Source organism: Pongo abelii, chromosome 19, assembly GCF_028885655.2.
Source record: "Pongo abelii isolate AG06213 chromosome 19, NHGRI_mPonAbe1-v2.0_pri, whole genome shotgun sequence".
NCBI lineage: Eukaryota > Metazoa > Chordata > Mammalia > Primates > Hominidae > Pongo > Pongo abelii.
In genome coordinates, this window is record NC_072004.2 from 76,938,171 (window position 1) to 76,960,864 (window position 22,694).

The window sequence follows — 22,694 nt, forward strand, 5'->3', positions numbered from 1 at the left end:
GATCCTCCTGCCTCAGCCTCCCGAGTAGCTGAGACTACAGGTGCGTGCCATCACACCTGTCTAATTGACTTATTTTTTGTAGAGGGTCTCACTTTGTTGCCCAGGCTGATCTCAAACTCCTGACCTCAAGTGATTCTCCCACCTCAGCCTCCCAGATTGCTGGGATGACAAGTGTGGCTGAGTTGGTATGGACTCTCCTTTCCCCATATCCAAGGCAAGCTTCCAGGACTCTTCTGGGACCATCAGGTGTTAGGGACCATCTTAGTCCCTACCTCAGTTTCACACATGAGAAAATTGAAGTCCACAGAGGAGGTGTGGCTTCATCAAAAACCCACTGAGAACGAGTGTCAGAATCAGGCTGGGACACATTGGACTCCTCCTCCAGGGCTCTCTGACCTCCAAGGCCCTTTGAAATCTCTCTCCAGCTGCAAACAGATTTCTAGACTTCTGATGGAGGTGATCTGAGATGAGCAGCCTCTAAGAGCAGCCTCTGCGAGCCTCTAAGAGCAGCCAGGACCTGTGGAGAACAGAACATGGCCTAGGAGCACAACAGCCAAGTGTTCAGCACCACGGACAGCTTCGCTGGCCTATTGCTGGGGAGGCCAGAGGTGGGGAGGCTGGTTGTCCAGCAAGACAGTGTGTCATGGGAGAGAGAAAAAAACACGGGAAAGATCTCAGAGACCATCTAGTCCAGCCTCCTCGATTTGCATGGGAGGAGACCCAGGACAAGAGAGAAGTGACTTGTCCAAGGTCACACAACAAGTCAGTAGAGAGCCAGAGATGGGAGCTGACAGCCTACTTCCTCACACCTCTTCAAGACCCTCAGATACCTGGTGTCCATGACTTATCAGTGGCACAGCCAGACCTTGATTAAGGGCTCCAAAATTAAAATCACCTGTCCTTGGAAATGACAAGAAAAGAAAAGAAAAAAGGAGAAATCAAAGAAATGGAAAGAGCACCTGGCCCTGATGGGAAGGTCTGTGATTTGGCCTCTAACTGCAAGGCTTTGACAGGAGCTTCCTACTTTCCAAGGTGATGTGGCCTTTCAGAAACAATTTAGTTACCATGGCAACCTCATTCCAGGTTTCATCTCCATGGCAATTCACTGGAGTTTTTCACCCTCCGGTAAGTACATGTGTGATGGCCCATACATGTATCCCAGAAACATTAATATAAAATCACATTTTTAGAAGTGGAGTATCTCATTATCCAAGTCTGCAGCCAGGGGAATAACAAGGCATGTTCTAGGGTGGGCAGGGCCCCGGGCATAGTGGAAGGATGTCTCTGGGGGCAGCTCTGCCTTCTCACTGCAATTGCAAACCTGTCCCAGTCTTTACAGCTAGTGCATCTCAACCTCCCATGGGTACAAATGATTTCTCCTTTTCTGCGTCCTCCCTGGTGCCCTGCTCATGACAAAGCCTGAGTGTTGCCTGTGCTGACAAGAAGTGCTGGGACAAGGAGAGAGAAAGCTGGTCCTTCTGACTATGACTTCTGTGGCACCCCAGGGCTCCTGCTTCCCTGTCCACTGTGCCCCAGATTGGGGCACCCTGGAGCAGTTCCCAGCTTTTGTGTTGGACCTTGCTTGTCTGATCTGTGGACTGTGGGCTTCCCCCTCAACGTGACCCAATCTGCCATCCAATTTCCAGGAAATCCTCATGGTTTGTGGCCCACCCAGGGCACCCCTTCTGTTTTCCAGCAATGCTATGCCTTCTCTTTGTTCTTTGTTCTTTTTTTTCTGAGACAGAGTCTCACTTTGTCACCTAGGCTGGAGTGCAGTGGTGTGATCACGGCGCGCTGCAGCCTCGACCTCCTGGGCTCAATTGATCCTCCCACCTTAGTCTCCTGAGTAGCTGGGACTACCGGCACACAGCACCATGCCCAGCTAATTTTTGTATTTTTTTTGTAGAGGGGGGGGTCTCATTATGTTGCCCAGGTTGGTCTTGAACTCCCGGGCTCAAGTGATCCTCTTGCCTTGGCCTCCCCAAGTGCTGGGATTACAGACGTGAGCCACTGTGCCTGGCTGCTATGACTTTTCTTTAATATGTCCTGCTGTTTATAATGATGCAAGGCTGGAGTATTTAGCCCACCATCTTGACCTAACCCTCTCTTTCTTTCTCCACTTTTAATGTCTATAAATAACCATCTACTAATCTGCTTATAATATGTCTAATGATGGATCATTTCTCTCCTCCTCATCTTCTTCATCATCGTCACCAGTAGCAGTAGTACTACTTCGTGATTGAGGGATCACCACAGAGTAAGAAGTGCTCACAAAAATGTTCCATCAGCATCTCAAATAATGAGACAGAAAAATCAAGGCATGGCTTCATTTAAAAAATGTATTTGAAAGTATGAAATATACCAGCTATGTACCTTCTCAAACCACTTTTTTTGAGACAGGGTCTTGCTGTGTTGCCCAGGCTGCAGTGCAGTGGCACGATCATGGCCCATTGGGTGACCTCTTCACAACTTTTCAAGGCCCTCAGATACCTGATCCTTATGACTTCTTTAGTGGCACAGCCTTGACCTGCTGGGCTTAAGCAATCCTCCCATCTCAGCCTCCAGGGTAGTTGGAACTACAGGTGCACCCCACCACACCCGACTAATTTTTTGTATTTTTTATAGAGACAAGGTCTCACCATGTTGCCTGGAATGGACCTGAACTCCTGAGCTCAAGATATCCTCTTGCATCAGCCTTCTGAAGTGCTGGGATTATAGGTATGAGCCACCACCCTGACTTCCAAATACCTTTTGAACTCAGGCTTGGATTTGAACTCTGGTTCTATCAACTATTAGCTGTGATTTCAGATCAGTGACCTGAGCAATTTGTGCCTTGTTTCATTAAGTGGAGATGACAATAGCCTTGCAGGAATTATTTGATGTGGCCGATGAGAAAAATCAGAATTATGAAAAGTGCTTCACACCATTCCTGGCATGTGACGAGCCCTCTCTAAATGGCCGTTATGCTAATTAGCGCCTTAAAGGGAAATCGTTTTCATGAAATTTTATTGAATCTGGCTAGAGAAAGTGCTCACCTTCCTCCTTGTGTTTTGCTTATTTGATTAAATGTCTTTGATTTCTGTGATGTGTGAAGTCCCTTGAAAGCAGGGCTGGGTGTTCAACAAAGGTTTGTGGCTTTCCCGCAATGAATTGTGCTGGGTGCTGTGGGAAATACAAATACAGGGAAGACAGTTCTGATCCTCAGGGGAAGTGTAGAGGGGAAGACGGACATGAGAACCTAACCGTAACAGGATGCAGAGCAAGGCACATGCCATGCACTGCGGCCGTGTTACCTCCTGGTTTGGAGTGTGAGCTCAGACACCAGTCTGCCTGGGTTTGGATCCCAGCTCTGCCACTTATTGGCTGCACAACCTCAAACAAGTCTCTTGACCTTGCTGGGCTTCAGTTTCCTCAAACGTAAAGTAAAAATGGTAACAGGAGAGTTAATACATGAACAGAGTCTAACACATAGAAGGGCTCAATCAACATTAGCTGTCATTACCAAGATATACAAAGATAGTGTGGAGGGAGTATGTGAGAAGTGATTCTAATTCTGTTTCATGGGTGAGGTTGTACTTGAGCTTGGTCTTGGAGTATAAGTAGTTCTCAAAGGGCAGAAGAGAAGAAGAGAGGCATTTTGGGGGAAGCAGAGCAGCAGGAACAGAGGCATGGAGTGTGAACTCTGCAGCGTTCTCTGGGTACAGCATGGGGGCTGGATCACAGGTGCATGGAGAGAAATACTGGGAAATGGGCCAGTGCAGAGGGTTTAGGACAGCCCCTAGGAGGTCTTGAAAACTGGCTCAAGCATTCAGACAGTTCTGTAGACAACAGAGACCCACTACAGGCTACTGGAGAGAAGCAACATGGTGCCACCTGTGTTCTGGGCAAATCACCTTGGTGGCAGTGAAGGAAGAATAAAGAAAGAGGGGGGTAGGGGGCCCGGAGACTGTTTGGGGGCTATAGCACAGCCCAGGCAAAAACGTCAAGAGCTTAAGCAGGGAGGTGGCCAAGAGGGAGAGTCGCTGTGAACACAGGATCGACAGGCTCGGCGAAGGAGTGGGCAGAGTCAGACAGGGTTTCCTGCTAGGTGGCTGGGAAGATGACAGTGGTGATGCTCTTACAGAATCAGGGCCCTGGGAAGAGGACCAGCCTGGAATGGGAGCCTTCTTCAGCTTGGGGCATACGGCATGGCCCAGTGCAGACCCTTGTATGTCCCTCACTGCTGTTCCTTCTCTTCAGCTCCAATAAGCCCCATAGGGCACCCTGCACCAGTCAGGCGCTCAGTGAATACCTCTGAGTAAGGAACCACAGGGAAGGAGGCATCCAGAGACCTCCCCGCTCCAACTTCCTCGATTCCAGACCCAGCCTCTTCCTTTCCCTCCCCACTGTGGACACCCCTGAACATCTCCTCCTGTTTCTGAATCTTTAGGGAAAAAATGTCCCCAACTCTGTCTCTCAGCACTGCCTCCTTTCTCTGCCCCAACCCACGGAATGTGTGACTCATTCCCACGCTTGCATCCTAAAGCCCTGCCTGGGGTGTCCCTCCATGCGGGGACCGCTGGAGCAGAGACCATCCGCATCATAACACCGTCCACCAGCCACCCAGCCCAAGCTCATCAATCACCATCAGATCCTCTCGACAAACACAGAGGATGGGCTTTCTGATTCCCATTTTACAGATGGGAAGAGTGTGACTCAGAGAACTTAGTCGGCTTGCTCTTGCGCACACAGCTGGTTCTGTGTAATCATACAGCTTGAACAGGTCCCGTGCCCTCTGCTTGCCTCCCCCACCAGCACCTCCACAATGGCCATGCAGATCTTCAGGACACAAGCAGAAAGCAGGGGCTACCTGAGACTGGAACATCGGGGCATCTCTTGGGATGAGCACCACCTGCAGTCATTGAATGCAGAAGGGCCTTCTAATCCCAGGACCTGTCCAGACCCCCAAGGATTCTGATGTAATTGGTCTGGGGTGCAACCCCAAAAGCAGGACTTTTAAAAGCTCCTCCAGGTAATTCTCATGAGGTTGAAAAATGATTGTTCTAATGGGTCCTGCCCTGAAAGCATCCCTGCCGACACCTGCCCCCCACCACAGTCACCGTGGACCTGCTCTGCTGCCTCAGTACTGAGCTTCTCATGCTGGATGCAGCCGGGCTATGGCACAGGTCCTCACAGCCACCGGCCTCCCAGGAGAAGCGGAAGCCGATCTCGCTCTGGCTCTCCCCCTCTCTGGTTCCCTTTTCCAACTCCAGATACTTCTCTCCATCCACCTTCCCAGGTTTCCAGAGCCTTCTTATGGTCCAAAGCTCCCCCTCTCCACAAGGGGACACTCTAGCTGCCCTTCTGGAGAGGACTGAAGACCCCAAGTTGACTCCCTTGTCCTTGTGCCCCCTGGGGGGCCACTGAGAGCCGGGCAGGGAGGCTGGCTGGTGTCAGCAGAAGGGAGGGTGGTGGGCCAGGTGGCAGAGTGGCCAGAAAGGAGGCAGCCTTCAAATGCTTGTTCCGCCACCTCCTCCCACGGGGCTGTTTCCCCTATGTCACAGTGAGAGAGCTGCACAGGACCCCAGCCCCACCCTGCAGAGGGGCCAGACTTGCTTTCTTATGCCCGGAGACCCTCAACAACTGTGGAACAATCAGGCTTCCCTGCTCTGGGCTGGGACCAGCCTCTGTCCTGATGGCCAGAAGCTCTGATGAGCAGGTGTAGACAGCAGACAATTTCCGTATTCAGCAATAAGGACAGTGTGCTTGGTGGATAAATGCCTTAAACACGGAAGAGTTCACGGGAAAAAAAAACAATGAAGGAGGCTTGGCAAATAACTTCAAACCAGTGAGATGGGTCCCCCTCTGTGGGGACTCCCAGGCCTGGCCTGAAGATTTGAGTGTATAGGAAGGCATGAGGTCCCCCGACTCTCCCATTGCAAGAGAGGTGCTTGTTACCTTTCGCGATCCCCTTGCTCCCTCTCTGGTGCCTACTTTCTCTGCATCCTTCAACCCCCACCTCTGCCCCAGCCACCCTGGTGATGTGTGGGGTGGGGGAACAAAAAACACAGGCTGTGCAGGCAGACACCGGGGCTCAAATCTCCTGGCTCTAGCTGGCTACAGCTAACCTCTCTGAGCTTCCAGTTTCTCATCTGTAAAATGACGATCATCCCCAGCATAGAGCGGTGCTGGAGGATTAAGTAATGAGATAATATCTGTAAAGCACTGTGCTTAGTGATGGAGGTCAGTAAATGTGGTTCCATCCCACAGCTGTCCTGCCTCATCTCCCCCATCACCTCAGAACAGGTACAGCTTCCATCCTAAAGCGTTAAGATGCTTCCTGCAAAAAGATCTCAGGAAAGGCTGGGCGCGGTGACTCACGCCTGTAATCCCAGCACTTTGGGAGGCTGAGGTGGGCGGATCACCTGAGGTCAAGAATTCAAGACCAGCCTGGCCACAATGGTGAAACCCTGTCTCTACTAAAAATGCAAAAATTAGCTGGGAGTGGTCGTGGACACCTGTTATCCCAGCTACTTGTGAGGCTGAAGTAGGAGAATTGCTTGAACCTGGGAGGCACAGGTTGCAGCAAGCCGAGATCATGCCACTGCACTCCAGCCCAGGGGACACAGACTCCGTCTTAAAAAAGAAAAAAAATCTCAAGACAGCAGAGGAGAGACGCTGCGACATGAGGACTCCAGCCACAATCAGTCACCAGCTGAGCTTTTGCATCAAAGCCTGTCTGCGAGGCAGGGGTATGCACTGGAGCCGCTCCACTCACCTGGACAGGGGCTCAGAGACCTGGAAACAGCATTATGCCCCGTAATAGGGGATCAGTGAAATAAAGTGTGATGTTTGCATAAAAGAGAACTGGGTACAAGCCTGAGAAGGATGGCTCATGTGGATATTAGTTACTGACATGAACCTTTGTCATCATACACTGATAAGTGAAAAACAGTATCACGGTATACGTTCAAAATGGTGCATATGCTAGAATAACATTTTCTGGAGAAAATCTCAAACCTAATTCTATCGATCCCCCAAAATATGAAAGGCTACATGCCAAAGGATTAATAGTGATTTCTTCTAGGTTGCAGGAATGTGGCTGCTTTTTGCCAACATTTTTCTTTTTTTTTGTTGCTATAAATGTTAATTACTTGTATCATCGCTTTAAAAAACAGGCTGGTGCGGTGGCTCATGCCTGTAATCCCAGCACTTACAGTGGATCATTTGAGGTCAGGAGTTTGAGACCAGCCTGGCCAACATGATGAAAACCCATCTCTACTAACATATAAAAATTAGCCAGGCATGGTGGTGGGTGCCTGTAATCTCAGCTACTCGGGAGGCTGAGGGAGAACAATCACTTGAACTTGGGAGGCAGAGGTTGCAGTGAGCTGAGATCGCACTACTGCACTCCAGCCTAGGCAACAGAGCGAGACTCCTTCTCAAAATTAATTAATTAAAAAGGAAAAGTATAATAAGGACACACTCCATGGCTTCTGCAGTCTCTTCTGAGCTGACAGTCAAGGTCCTGGCATGGCTTGGCTCTCCTCCAGTGCTGGGTTAGGGGCTCTGTGACTCAGCGCCCCACCCTGGCCTGGCCTAACTATATCCTTTGCTGACTTGAACCCCACACAGATCCTGGCAAAGCTGCATGGCTCCATGAATACATGTATGTACATGTAGGAGCTTTTCATGCACTTTCTCACTTAAACTTTTCAACCACCTAGAGAGCTCAGCTAGAGTACCTCACTTTACAGATGAAGAAACAGGCCTTGGGAGGTGAAGCGACTCTCTGATGGCTGGAAAGTGTGGAGGGAAGTCCTGCACCCGGACCTGCCTGTATCAAAGACTTGTCTCTCACGCCCCAAGCTCTGCGGCTCTGTGCACACCTCACCAGGCCCCCACTCACCCATCTAACATGTTTTTGTTCTGTGTGCATGTTTTTCTTCTGTGTGCTGGGCCACACCTGTTGGGCATCTCTCCCTCCCTGGCGAGGATGAAGCTTTAGGAAGTAGAGAGAAAGGCAGGGCACAGGGCCTGGCTCTGAGGAAGGGTCACACAGCCAGGCCTGGGGCTGGTGGGGTAGGCAGAGGGCACAGGGCATGTGGGGGAGAGGGGGGGACCTTCCCAAGACAGGGAACTGTCTCAACCATAATCACCCTCAGTGTTGCTGCTTCCCCGCTTTATGTTCCTATAGAGACACCTGGATGTGACAGCCTGCTGTGGTGGGCACTGTGTTGGGCCCAGGCTGTGTGCTGATAGAACCCTGGGGCTGGGCTGGGGCAGGAGGCGAGACCCTGGCTTCCTGCTTTGCTTCTCCTGCCACCCGCTTCTTCCTCCTCTCTTCCTTTCTCCCTCCATCCCATCTTCTCCCTGTTCTCCTTTCATATGCTTCCTCTTCCCCCTTCCTTCTCCTCCTCCTCCTCTCCCTTCTTCCTTCCTTTCCAGTCCAGCTATAGTGGGAAGAAGTCCCTGCAAGGAGCTCTGGCTCTTGGCCAAGAGGGAAGGAGAACCTGGGACAGGAAAGGATCCCAGCAAAGGGTTGCACACTGGGCGCCCCAAGCCCTTGCTGAACCTCAGCTTTGGAGCACAAGGTGGAATCCAGGTCTGTCAGCCTCCCACAGCCTGGCCCAGCTCAGCAGGGAGCCAGAAGTCTGCACAATGTGACCGTTGGTGACGGATGTTGGCTTCTGCCCATCTGGCTGCTTTGCTGTCAACATGCAGGTTCCATGTCCTGGGCTTTCTGCCCAGGCACTCCCCTGCAAAGTGAGCCCCAGGAGAAACCCGGGTTTACAGCTGGTCTGTAGCCCCAAACCCTGTACCCCACTGGCTGACGCTGGCTACCCAAAAAGAAATTATTGAGGCACAGAGGATGGCAGCACTCAATCTCCCGTGTGGACGAACGTCTCTGCAGTCATATTATTAGCATCTCGAGGGCAGAGCCTGAGTTGCCTTCACCTCTGCAACTTCCTTAGCACCCAGCACTAGGAGAGCGACATAAGACGCACCTAAAAAATACTGGCACTGACATGCAAACCTAGGTCTTGTACGTCAAGTTTATTAGGAGTGTAAAACTTCTTGTAGTGCTCCCTCTAACTTAGCCAGGTGGGAAAGTGTCAAATCAAAAGGACTTCAGTGGAATTTCTGAGTAGCATCCTTGGAATCTGCACTCAAGGGATGCTACTCGGAAATCCCACTGAAGTCCTTTTTATTAAATGTGTGTGCATGTGTGCAACCCACATGTGTACACATATACCTTGCCCCCAAAACTGGAACGCCGGATGAGGGCCATTTCTGCTGTACCCACTGCCTCTGCCACTCATTAGCTGAGTGTGACCTTGAGCCCATTATCTAACCACACAATCAGATGACAATCTTATATGATAGCTGGCTGGCTCACTCTCACTCTGCTGCTGCTTTTTTCTTTTTCTTTTCTTTTCTTTTTTCTTTTTTTTTTTTTTTTGCCATATAGATGGGGGTCCCACTGTGTTGCCCAGGCTGGTCTCGAACTCCTGGGCTCAAGTGATTCGCCCACCTTAGCCTCCCAAATTACTGGGATTACAGGGATGAGCCACCACACCCAGCCTCTGTTGCTTCGTTGTTGAAAATTGTTGAGATCTAGCGTTCCCCGTGGGTTAAACTCCATGGACTGTAGTGCACCTATCATGGGACCTCAAGTCTAAGTAATAGAGCTATGACTGCAAGGGTGAGCAGGCGCTGCCTCAGAACACCCCGCAATGCTGCCATCTCAGAGGCTGGGACACCTGCCCCGTCTGCCGAGCTGGGGTTTGCTGTCCTGGACACCCCATGTATCTGCTGTGATCTTTATTGACAAGAAAGAATCTTGCTTTCTTGACAAGAATCTGCACTCAAGAGATGCTACTCGGAAATCCCACTTAAGTCCTTTTTATTAAATGTGTGTGCATGTGTGCAACACATGTGTACATGTATACCTTTCCCCCAAACTGGAATGCTGGATGGGGGCCATTTCTGCTGTACCCGCCACCTCGCATGCTCCATTCTTTGCCTCTGAAGCCACCCCCAATGCTCAAGTCTTCTTTCCATCTACTACTGAGTTGGGGTCTGGGGAGGGTGACCCCCAGCAGCCACAGCCGTGCACCCCTCTGTGTGAACTTAGCTTAGACAAGCAAGTAGGAAGGTAAGTGGATGTGGTGATGTAGGCCCTCCCTACTTCCCCCATTCTAGGGGACATCTTGCTAATGAAGGCACAGCTGACCCCAGAAGTACTATCCCCGACTCAGAGGACAGGATGTGGGGGATTTGACCTAGGCCCTGAGATGCATGGAACCAGCTACCTGGGGAGCAAAGCAAGTGCCAGGGTTTCTGGGGCGCAGGCCAGGGCCAGACGCTAGGTCTGCCATCCCTTGCTCCCCCAGTGCCTGGCACAGTGCCTAGTCCACAGGAGATTTACAGTAGACACCGGTGGAATGAATGAGCTTGGACAAGATCAGTAAACAGAACCTTAATTTCCTCTCCTATAAACAGGAAATTAGAGGAGCATCTGCTCCTCTTACCAATGTGTCGTGGGGAGCAAAGGAGGTCATCTCAGCCAGGCGCGGTGGCTCACGCCTGTAATCCCAGCACTTTGGGAGGCTGAGGCGGGTGGATCACAAGGTCAGGAGATCGAGAGCATCCTGGCTAACACGGTGAAACCCCGTCTCTACTAAAAATACAAAAAATTAGCCGGGCGTGGTGGCGGGTGCCTGTAGTCCCAGCTACTCGGGAGGCTGAGGCAGGAGGATGGCATGAACCCAGGAGGCAGAGCTTGCAGTGAGCCCAGATCACGCCACTGCACTCCAGCCTGGGGGACAGAGCAAGACTCTGTCTCAAAAAAAAAAAAAAAAAAAAAAAAAAAAAGGAGGTCATCTCAAGTGAAACTGATTTGAATCCCAGCTCTGCCCCTTTTTAGCTGCGCTACCTCAGCAACCTCTTGGAGCCTCAGTTTCCTCATTTGTACAATGGGAGCAGCTACAAAACCTTCTTCATGGGGGTGGAAGCTCAGTGTTTGGCATATTAGGCATCGCTACTATTTTCGTCATGCTTATGAAAGTACTTTGAAAACTGCAAATGCTTTTCAAATATGAATTACTATTTTCTCTCTTTTTTTTTTTTTTTTTTTGTCCAGGGAATCCATTTCAGAGAACCAAATGTACTTTAGGGAAAGAGTTCATACGATAAACAAAACTAACAATAATCCTCATTGTCCTTATTGAGCGTCTATTAAATGCCAGGCATTGTGCCGGCTTCTTTAAACACATCACGTCGTGAAAGCTATGGGTCCCCTATCGCTCCTATTTTGTAGGTGAGGAAACTGAGGCACAGAGAGGTTGAGCTAATTCTCCAAAGTTACAGAGCTAGGAAGCAGGGCAGCCAGGATTTTGAAGACCAGGATCCCAGGCCTTCTCTCTTGTGAACTCAAGGCCCTCTGAGATTTACCGGTGCATCCTGGGAAGAGCTCTCAATGGACAGCAGTTGTGGGTGAGTGGGGCTTTCTAGAACCATCCTCCACTCGGATGGCTCAGGATTCTGCTCTGTCTGGCTCTGCCCAGGAGCACTGTTCCTCATTCACTCTTACCTTATGTAACTCAGTGTTCCCGCCCCCTGCCCCAAGGATTATATAAGGCAGCCCAGTAAACACCCTGCAGGCCTCAGGACTCCTGGGGAGATAAGATGGTCTACAAATGTGACCTCTCGCCCTCACCCCTTCTCAGGACCCCACTCTTGCTGGCTGTTTTCCTCCTGAGGCACCAGCCTGCCTGTGCCTGTGCGTGTGCCTGCATGTGTGAACACACACTCACGCCATGTGCCCACGTATGCAGACTTGTACACCACAGGGGACCCAAACACACGTTAGTACACACGCGTCTTCACTATTTTTTTTAAACAGTGGGAGAATCCTGCTAAGTGTCCCCACTAAGGCTTTCCTTTTCAGCAAATTCAGAACAGTTAACTTTGCTTTGACAAGGAGCTATGAAAGAAAGAAAGAAGAAAGATAAAGAAAGGAAGGAAGGAAAATGATAAAAGTTGTTGTTGTTGTTGTTGTTGTTTTGGAGAAGGAGTCTAGCACTGTCGCCCAGGCTGGAGTACAGTAGCGCGATCTCAGCTCACTGCAAGCTCCGCCTCCCGGGTTCATACCATTCTCCTGCCTCAGCCTCCCGAGTAGCTGGGACTACAGGTGCTCATCACCACGCCAGGCTAATTTTTTGTATTTTTAGTAGAGACTGGGTTTCACCGTGTTAGCCAGGATGGTCTCGATCTCCTGATCTCCTGATCTGCCCGCCTCAGCCTCCCAAAGTGCTGGGATTACAGGCGTGAGCCACCGCGTCCGGCGATAAAAGTTTTTAAAAAAGAAATTTGGCTGGGCACAGTGGCTGACACCTGTAATCTCAGCACTTTGGGAGGCCGAGGCAGGTGGATCACCTGAGGTCAGGAGTTCGACACCAGCCTGGCCAACATGGCGAAACCCAGTCTCTACTAAAAAATAAATAAATAAATAAATAAATAAATAAATAAATAGCCAGGCATGGTGGCACGCGCCCGTAATCCCAGCTATTTGGGAGGCTGAGACAGGAGAATCGCTTTAACCTGGGAGGCAGGGGTTTCAGTGAGCCGAGATTGTGCCACTGCACTCCAGCCTGGGCGACAGAGTGAAATTCCATCTCAAACAAACAAACGAACAAAAAACCAAAAAAACAAATTTAACTCTTGACTCATTCTCTTCTCGCCCCAGTCACATTTAGTAGCAGACCCATTTTATTAGAGGAGAGTTCTCCTAGTGTTCGCTCTAACTTGGCCCGGTGGAAAAGTGTGTAACCCTGTGTTCTTTCTGAAACCATTTTCTGGTCATTCGGGATTTTACTCAAATGCCTGTAGCTGTCTGAACTGCATTCCCCAAGCCACTGGGGGCAGCCCAGACTCCAGATAACTGCACCACCTACATGACGAAGCCACTTATCCAGGTTGCCTGAGTCACTGAAGACTGCTGTCCCCAGATCAGGCTGGACTTCCTGCAAGTCACACCAAACCATCAACAGAACATTCTCCACATTCGGGGTTTTGCCCCCAGAGACACTTTACAAGGAGTGTCAGTTCCTACCCTCACTGGCCTGGCCTGAGTTCTCCCAGGTCTGAGATTGGGACGACCAGGGTGGGGGGACGGGGCACATCCTGATCACGATAATTATGACCGCACAGGAGCACTTGGGAGCCAGGACGACTCTGAATCCTTCATAGCCAGGGACCATCTGTGCCTTCGAGAAACTCCCCCACCCCACCTGTGCCAAGCCTCTCCCTAATGAAACTAGTGCCAAAGACACCAGATCGCATTCCCTTCGCTTCTCTTAGCTAAAACCAGCTAAGACTTCAGTCACCTTCCTGGTTATTCTTCACTCCCACCCACAGCAAAAGAGAGAAGAAAGGGAGAAATCCAGAGTCTCTCCCCGACCAAGTCTTCCAAGAACCGCTTGAGTGGGGTTGGCACTAGGACTAAGTGTAGTGGGGGATACATAGGCCAGAAAGCCCAGCCTTCTCTCCTCCAGTGTCCCCAGGTCCCCCTGTCCCCCACTTCCAGAGAGCAGAGCTGTCCTCTCGCTGTCCGCTAGGGAGTAGCCAGTTCTTGCTGCTCCACACTGCTGCAAGGGAAGTTAGCACCTGCAGGAGGCGTGGGTTTCTGGGCAGCTGGGGCATCCTGCAATGGGAGGCTCCAAGTCCCCTGCAGGCAACTGCGTTTGGAGGCCATTTTCTCCATTGTATAATAAACATCCTGGGACTTCCTCACCACAAAGCCGCCAACCCCCATCCCTACGGGATGCAACAAGGGGGTTTCTTCCGTCTACTCACCTGTCCGCTATAAGGGTAGGGACAAAGCAAGCCCTTAGAAGGGGCTTTTGGCCTTATAATTAAACTTTTAACTAGATCTAGTTTTCCCCCTCTACCAAATTGAATTTTCCTTGTTCTCGTTTTCTTCGTTTCGGACTCAGCTGACTGATTTTGTTTCATCTCATATTAGACTCATATATCCGGTGATTTAATCAATCTCACCAGCTGTCTGGCTGTCCCACAGGACCTGCCTTCTCCGCTGTTGGCGTTAGAAAACGATTCCCTTTGCCTTTCCTCGCTCTGGCCTCGGCGTGGAGCCCCAGGATCCCTGACCTGCCCTGTGGGCTCCCCAGCCAGGCGTCCACGCAGGGGCTAGATGTCTCCCAAGGGGCTCAAAGTGTCCGCCAGGAGGGTACATGCCCTCCGCCCCGCAACACACACACACCCCCAACAGGCGCGGGTGGGAAGCTGCCCGAAGCCCTACGGCTGCAGTTTTATTACAAGATTTATTTCCAAACGCAAAATCAGGCCAACAAGCTCAGCGACTCTGACGCTTCACATCTTCACCCACTCACACCCTGCTCCGAACCCCCCCGCACCAACGTACACACAAAACTCCCACGCGGGCGACCGCAGTCCCAAATTGCATCTCCATACCCACTCCCACCCTGCTCCGAACCCCCCCGCACCAACGTACACACAAAACTCCCACGCGGGCGACCGCAGTCCCAAATTGCATCTCCATACCCACTCCCACCCTGCCCCGAACGTCTTAAAAAACAAACAAACAAAAAACTGGTAAGAACCCTCACCCCACGTTCTCCCACCCCGTAACGCTGCGGCGCACACAGGACAGAGCCGGGCGTCCAAGTCCCTTCCCGCGCCCCCGCCGAGAGTCTCGCCGCGTCCCCGCCCGGGCGCCCCAGGCACGTAGCTGCCCGCCCGGAGGCGGCGGCAGAGCGCAGAGAGCGGGGCGAGGGTCCGGGTCTCCGCGGTCCTTCTTGCAGCAGCGCTGGCGAGGGCGGACCCGGATGGCGCTCAGTACAGCCCCAGGATGGCGGCGCCCACGTCCTTGGAGGGCCGGCGCTCCTGCACCAAAAAGTTGATCATGCTCTCGGACTTGATGAGCAGGTTGCAGCCCAGGAAGAAGACGCCGAAGACCACGGTAAGCGACAGCACGCAGAGCACGGCGATCTGCGCCACCCGCGACACCCACAGGCTGCGCTCGTCGGGCGCCAGCCCCGCGGGGACTCCGTCGCTGGAGGCCAGCGGTGCGCCCCCGGGACAGCAGCCCAGCCACGTGCCCAGCCCGTGGGTGCGGTTTCCCAGGGCGGCCCCGGCGCCGCCGCCCACGCCGTCCACCTCCTCCAAGCCGCTGTGGTTCAGGAAGGTCGCGTTCATCGCCGCGCGGCGCCGGCGGTCTCGGCGCGCAGTCCCGGGCGCACTGGGCTGCTGGCCGGGGTCCGCGCTCTCAGGGACGCTCCGGACCCCTCCGACCGGCTCGTGCGGTGCGGGGAGGGGACGAAGGCGGGAGGCTGCCTGCGCGCTCTCGGGCCGCCTACCCCTGGGCACCGGGCGGGAAGCGACCGCCTGGAGGAGCGAGCAACAGGAGGCGCAGGAGCTGCAGCCGGAGAACCTAGTGTGCGTCGCGGTCGCCCGCTGGGTTCCTCGCGCGCCCGGCCGCCCCTCCCCTAGCAACGGCCCGGCCCCGCCCCGCCGGTCCCCGAGGCATCTCGGAGGGGCGGGAATCCCGCCGCGGGCGCAGCCTCCCCGGAGTCCCGGTGCTGGAGGAGTTCGGGAGATACGGCAGCCTCTGTCCTCCAGCCGGCGAAACTCCACCGCCTCCTGGCACCCGCTGTCCGTTCTTGGCTAGAAAACCTCTCCAAGGTGCCCATTCCAGGATTTGATACCCTTAGCAGTGAAGTTATTCCGGAATCTGCCGTGACTCTCTTCGCTTATTATTTAAGCCCTCGTAAGCCTTGCTAGACATCAGAGGAGTCGCCGGGACCCCTGGCGCTGCCCACCCCACTGGCCCCGGGTCTCCTGGGCGGTCCTGCCTCCCAGCTTTCTCGGGGTGAAAGCTGTCGCGGCGAGGCGGGCTCTCTGCCTCCTTCCCTACACCCTCCCCTCAACTTGGTCCCATTTAACTTTTTTTTTTAATTAAAAAATAAATTACTGTTTTTTTCCCTTTCTTTTTTACACAAACATAGTCATTGTAGACTAGTTTAGAAAACATGAATTACCAAAATTACTCTAAAACTTTATAATCCTGCCTCCTAGAGAGTGTCGATGTTATCACCTGGGTATAAACTCCTCCCAGACTTTTTCTATTTGTCCCTTTCTCTAGATAACAGATATGGGGATGCACTGTTCCTGCTTACTGCCTCCTAACCTTTCCTCACTTAACAGTGTAACTTTCCCTAGCGATGGTCGTCTACAACGATGGCTCTGAATTGCCTTGGAGGGTTTATTAAAACCCAGATTGCTTCCACCTCCCGCCCCCCACCCCCCTACCCCAACCAACCCCAAGAGTTTCTGAATCAGATGTGGGATGGGGCCCCAGAATGTGCATTTCTAACAGTTCTTATGTGATGCACAAACTACTGATCTACAACATCATTTTTAGTGAAGGAATGGCATTTTAAGGTATGGACTACTACAATTTATTTAACCAAGCTTCCTGTTGGATGTCTGAGTTTTTCTTTCCTTCTTCCTCCTTCTCCCTTTCCTTCTCTCCTTCCTTCTCTCCTTCCTTACTTCCTTCTTCTTTCTTTCTTTCCTTCTTTCTTTCTTTCTTTCCTTCTTTCTCTTTCTGTCTTCTTTTTTCTTTCATCACAAATAATATTACCATAAGGAGCCTTGTAACAAAGTATTTGTGCCAAAACTGATTTTTATTTAGATTGTATTTTGAAAAATGGACCTGTAGAATAAAAAAGTAGGCCGGGCGCGGTGGCTCACGCCTGTAATCCCAGCACTTTGAGAGGTCGAGGAGGGCGGATCACGAGGTCAGGAGATCGAGACCATCCTGGCTAACATGGTGAAACCCTGTCTCTACTAAAAATACAAAAAAAAAAAAAAAAAAAAAAAAAAAATTAGTCGGGTGTGGTGGCGGGCGCCTGTAGTCCCAGCTACTCGGGAGGCTGAGGCAGGAGAATGGCATGAACCTGGGAGGCGAAGCTTGCAGTGAACCGAGATCACGCCACTGCACTCCAGCCTGGGCGACAGGGCGAGACTTCGTCTCAAAAATAATAATAATAATAAAAAAATAAATTAAAAAAAATCAAAAAGTACTTCCTACTAAATTGCTTTCCAGAAATATACCAGTGTACAATCATGCCCTGTGGAGAAAGGGGGCTCCCCACCCCCAACATCGTTATCATTATTTTAAAAGTCTTTGTCTGAGTAGGGAAGGGGTGGCAGGGGTGGTTTCTCACCAGTATGTTAATTTGCATGCTTTGATTGTTGCAGGAGAGTAAGGAAAGCACTTTGTTATTGCAATAATGCAGGCAAAAGATGCTGCCTGGAGACTTGAATTCCGGTGGTGAAAGTGAAGTGGGAGACAAGGGGATGGAAAGGGCATGGCAAATTGGAGTGAAGGGATTCGGGATGCCCCAACACACAGGCATCACAGAGCCTCTGCTCCCTGTTACGGTTTGAATATGTCTCCCCAAGTTCATCTGTTGGAAACTTGATCCCCAATGTGGAGGTGTTGGGAGGTGGGGTGAGATGCTGCCATTGTTTGGGTCAGGGGCACCACCCTCATGAATAGATTAGTGCCATTGTCTCAGGAGTGGGTTCTTTATAAAAGGATGAGTTCCACCCCTCTTTCTCTTTCTCTCTCTTCTCTTTCTGGCATGTGATGTCTTCTGCCATGTTTTAATGCAGAAAGAAGGCTCTCACCAGATAGATGCTGGCCACGTGATCTTCGACTTCCCAGCCCCTAGACTGTGAGAAATTAATTTCTATTTATAAATTGCCCTCTTTATAACAAGCATCCTGTTATAGCAGCATAAAGCAGACTAAGACACCCATACCCATCCTGATACTCATTATTAGAACATTAAGCGTGTGTGTATATCCTGGTAAGTTATTAAAATTATTATTTTATTTATTTATTTTTATTTTGAGACAGGATCTCGCTCTGTCACCCAGGCTGGAGTGCAGTGGCGCAATCACAACTCACTACAGCCCTGATCACCTGGCTCAAGTGATCCCCTTACCTCAACTTTCTGAGTAGCTGAGCCCACAGGCATGTGCCACCATAATTTTTTATTTTATTTTTTGTTGAGACAGGGTCTCACTATGTTGCCCAGGATGGTCTCGAACTCCTGGGCTCAGATGATCTACCACCTCAGTCCCCCAAAGTGTTGGGATTACAGGTGTGAATCACTGTGCCTGGCAAAATTATCACTTTAAAGATGAAGAAACTGAGGCACACATAGACACCCCAGACTGGGAAACAACCTGGCTCATGCTCCTCAGTCCTGGGAAAGCTGGCCTGGCGCAAATGCATGCAGTTTTCAGAGCAAGAGTCTCCCTGCCCTGATTACCCCTCAGAGCCGGGATAGAACAGGGAGTCCAGCAGGTGTCTGGCCTGAACATTCTGTCCTCTGCTTTGGCCCAGTTGGATTTCTGTAGAGAAATGCTCAGTTATATCTTTTGTCTGAAACCAACCCCTGGCTTTTGCTATACCCTGGACTTGGAGTCCGTACCTTGATCGCATCCAGCTGAAGTCAGACTGCCTGATGTGAAGGAAAGGGGTGGGGTGAGTGAGGATGCAGAATGGGGGCCTGCCCACTCCAGCGAGTTGTGAGGAGGCTGACATGATGGCTGACCTTTCCTTTATTAAGCACCTATTACATGCCCAGTGCATTAAATACATTACCTCCCTGAATTCTCTCACACCAGCCTTTGGGTTCTGCTGGACTGTCCCCTTGACATGAGGAAACAGCAGCACTGAGTGTTTAATTGAGTTACTCAAGATCACGCAGCTAGTTAAGCATCAGAGCCAGAATTTCAGCCCAGATCTGTCCTGTTCCAAAGCCACACTCTTCATTATCCCCGTCCCCCTCTCTCCCATCATCCCTGGGGGAGGCACTGGGGAGGGACAAAGACATCTTTGACCTGGGAGCAGGAAGGGGGAGAGAGACCTTGGGCTTGTGGACGTAAACAAAGACCACTCAAATGAGAGCAAGCAAAGGCTATTTATTCAGAGCTTGCTACAGTAAGGGAGCCAGCCACTGTCACTTGCTTTTCATGGAGAATCAAAGGCAGGCAGAAGGGGAAGGCTTTATAGTGGGAAAAGGAGAAGGCTTCAGGTACGTCCTGTTGGTGGTGCAGGAAAGCTACAGTTGGGCTCATTAGAAGAGGGGCATCCTAAGTAATTGGTTAGGGGAACATATTTGGCTTTCTCCAATTTGTCCTGCATTGAAAGTGGGAACAAAATTAGGGAAGCTGTCAGTTACCATCAAGTCCTGGCCATTTGGGGCTGATTGCTGCAGGGGTTGTTCCTTGGCTTCCTGGGCTGGTGCTGTAGGTTTGGGGGCAGAGTTCTATTTTAATATGTGGTCTGGCCATTGTCCATTTGCATATTTGGTCTCCCAGACCCATCCACATCAGGAGCAGGACCCCACCTGGCCTGGACCCAGCTAACCACTCCTCCTTCTGTGGTTTCCGTCTGCCCTTTCTTCTTCTTCTTCTTCTTTTTTTTCTTTTTTTTTTTTTTTGAGACGGAGTCTCGCTCTGTCACCCAGGCTGGAGTGCAGTGGCGTGCTCTCTGCTCACTTCAGCCTCCAGCTCTCAGGTTCAAGTGATTCTCCTGCCTCAGCCTCCCGAGTAGCTGGGATTACAGGCATCCACCATCACGCCTGGCTAATTTTTGTATTTTTAGTAGACACGGGGTTTCACTATGTTGGCCAGCTGGTCTCGAACTCCTGACCTCAGGTGATCCACCTGCCTCGGCCTCCCAAAGTGTTGGGATTACAGGCATGAGCCACTGCGCCCGGCGCTGTCTGCCCTTTCTTGAGCCTCTGGTCCCAGCAAGTTTGGTTGTAGTTTGATGTGTATTAACTCTTAATTCTCATAATAACCCTGAAAGGTAAGTGTATTTGTTATTTATTGCTGCATCACAAATATCTCAAATTGAGCAAACATTTATGATCTCACGTGGTTTCTGAGGGCCAGGAACCTAGAAGCAGCTTAGGTGGGTGGCTCTGGCTCAAGGTCTCTCACGAGGTTGCTGTCAGGATGTTGGCCAGGACTGCAGTCATGTAAAAGCCTGACTAGGGAGGGGCCATTGGCTTCCAAGGTGACCCCTTACACAGCTGTTGGCGGGAGGCCTCTGTTCCTCATTGGCTATCAGCAGGGAGATCCTCTGTTCCCCACCATCGGACCTCTCCATGGGGCTGCTTGAGTGTCCTCATGACATGGCGGCTGGCTTGCCGCAGAGTCACTCTTGAAGAATGTGCTAGAAGGTGAGCACCTGGATGGAAGGGAGAGGGACAGAAGAGTGAGGTTACAGAGTGAAACACGTCAGCTCTCATTGTTATTTAATTTTCACAGCAAGACTTGTAGAAAGAAACAAGTTGACAGATGAGAAAATAGAGGCATGGAAAGGAAAAGGATCTTGTCCCAGGTCACAGAGCCAGGATTTAAATAGCACAGCCAGGATTTAAATCCTTAGTTACCTTACAACTAAGCTCGAAGTCTTTCCAGCACTTGGCATATGTGTATGTGTTGGGGGTGGGGTTGGGGTTGGGAGTGCTTCATTGTTGGGGAAAGACTCCCCCGAGCCGGGCTTAGAGGGGCTCAGGAGCCTAAGGGCGAGTCTGTCAACTGGCTGCCTCCCCCTGCTCTAGAGAAAAGGAAGCCAGTGCCTCTGGGCCCAGCCACCACCCACACGGGACTATTTTTACCCTCCACCTCAGGGACAAGTCTGCATTTCCCAGCTCTGGAAGGGCCATCTGGGCAGTCCGACTGCCCCAGGAAGAGCTGCCACCCGGAGCTTTATGCCCTGCTGTTTCTGCAGCTGTTTCTAGATGAACCTTTAGCCCTCTGGCATGCCCGAGCCATCCAGAGTCAGTAAGAAGTCCCCCTCCTCCAGATCTCAAGGTTAATAAAAGCTCCTAATTAGTATCACTTGCTGGATAGACCCGCCAGAAGGAAAATGCTTAAATCTGCAGAGATTTTAAATTGTTCACATTTGTCAACAAGTGTTCTTTGTATGAGTCATTTTAATGAAAAGATAAGAATGATTTTATTTGCATATTCAACTGTAAACCACCCAGACACCTTCAGAAACATGTAAATAGATGACCACTATATGACAGTGTACTTCAGGGAGGCCCAAGAGCCTTTGGACATCATTTATTTTCTGAAGTGGTTTTAAACAACCCCCCTAGGACCCGGTTTACACTCTTCATTTGTTTGGCACACTCTTCGTGGAATGGGCAAAGGTTGCCTTCTGCCTGTTTGCCCAGTTCCTGTCCAAATGATCTCACGTTTCAATTTGGCAGAGGGAAAGTTAATGACGTTTTACTGCATCTGGTACGGAATTGAAATAAACATGGATTGCCCTGTTCAGCCTTTGACCCCAAGAGACTTCCAGGTTGGCCCCTGCTCAGTTTACCTACAGAGGTTGAAGGCAGAGGGAAGTACCCAGGCAGTTCAGGCCAACCATGCCTGTAATCTCAGCACTTTGGGAGGCTGAGGCGGGTGGATCACGAGGTCAGGAGTTCGAGACCAGCCTGACCAACGTGGTGAAACCCTGTCTCTACTAAAAATATAAAAATTAGCTGGGCGTGGTGGCACACGCCTGTAATCCCAGCTACTCAGGAGGCTGAGGCAAGAGAATTGCTTGAACCTGGGAGGCGGAGGTTGCAGTGAGCCAAGATCGCACCATTGTACTCCAGCCTGGGAGACAAAGCAAGACTCCATCTCAAAAAAAAAAAAAAAAAAGAAAATTGAAAGAAATGCCTTGCAGGTTGGGTGTCTATGCAGTAGCAGACAGGGAGCAGTGCCTGGGTAAGTTCTACACAGTGGAGGATGAGACAGGCATCCCAGGTGACATGGAGCTTACAACCCAACAGAATACCTGGATTTTGGACATCTGTGATCTACTTCTGCCTCTGCCCCTTATTGGCTGTGTGACATTGGACAAGTCAACCATCCTCTCTGGGCTTCCATTGGCGCATCCATTAACTATGGGAGCTTAATCAGAACACCTTCAATAAAGCTTTATTTACAAAAACAGGTAGTGGGCCAGATGGGCCCTTGTCTGTCTTCTTCTGCTCTGTGCTTCTTGTGGGCTTGAAGACAGTGAGGAGCCGAAGGTGTGTACCTCGTCTACCCAAAAAGTACCGCCTGGGCCTCTGGTACCCCAATCTGTAAAATGAGAAAGTTGGTCAATACCGACGTTCTCCAAAGTGTGCTCTTTGGATAAATAGTTCTGTGAGGTCTGCAACAGAGTAGACATTGACCTAAACAGATTTCATTGCCATAGGACTTCTCAGGACCTTTAGTATGTGGATGTACATTGTGAATTTCCCTGGGGGTGGGGCGAGGGGGGGATGCGGGATTCAGCATTTGTCAATGGAATCTTTTTTCGCCAACACCGACTAATATTTTGTGCCACTATGTACCATTTAGCACAGTTTAGGAAATGCCCCGAAGCCTCCCCAAGCCTCAGTTTCCTTCCCTATAGACCAGGGATGATGATGGTAACTGCCTCCTAGAATTGTTGGGAAGGTTAAACGAGGTAATGCCTGGAAACGGGCCTGGCGCAGTGCCTGGCACAGAGTAAGTGCTCAATAAATGCTAGTAGCTATTATTTATAATAAAGTCCTTCCTTTACAGCTCTGACATTCTGCGCTTCCAAC

At 50.9% G+C, this 22,694-nt stretch overlaps 1 protein-coding gene and 1 long non-coding RNA gene across 11 annotated transcripts in view; both read right to left on the reverse strand.

The window, feature by feature from the left end:
* Positions 1–14,305: 14,305 nt before the first annotated feature.
* Positions 14,306–15,499, reverse strand: RPRML (reprimo like). Its single transcript, XM_054537172.2, has one exon. It carries the CDS (start codon positions 15,217–15,219, stop codon positions 14,857–14,859), a length of 363 nt encoding a protein of 120 aa, XP_054393147.1. The 5' UTR covers positions 15,220–15,499; the 3' UTR covers positions 14,306–14,856.
* A 3,504-nt stretch (positions 15,500–19,003) lies between these two features.
* LOC112129587 (uncharacterized) overlaps positions 19,004–22,694 on the reverse strand; it is a 121,982-nt gene continuing 118,291 nt past the window's right edge. For 8 of the 10 annotated variants that reach the window (XR_002911944.3, XR_008515640.2, XR_010138337.1 and 5 more), the window contains 2 exons: positions 22,062–22,200; positions 19,004–20,299 (listed from right to left, as the gene is read on the reverse strand). This is a non-coding gene — a long non-coding RNA (uncharacterized LOC112129587). Of the gene's footprint in view, positions 20,300–21,910; positions 22,201–22,694 lie in introns of all 10 variants that reach the window. The other 2 variants (XR_008515641.2, XR_008515642.2) reach the window with 2 other exon arrangements.

Excerpts from the sequence above, each read along its gene's own strand:
- RPRML (XM_054537172.2), bottom strand. The coding sequence starts at position 15,219 with ATGAACGCGACCTTCCTGAACCACAGCGGCTTGGAGGAGGTGGACGGC.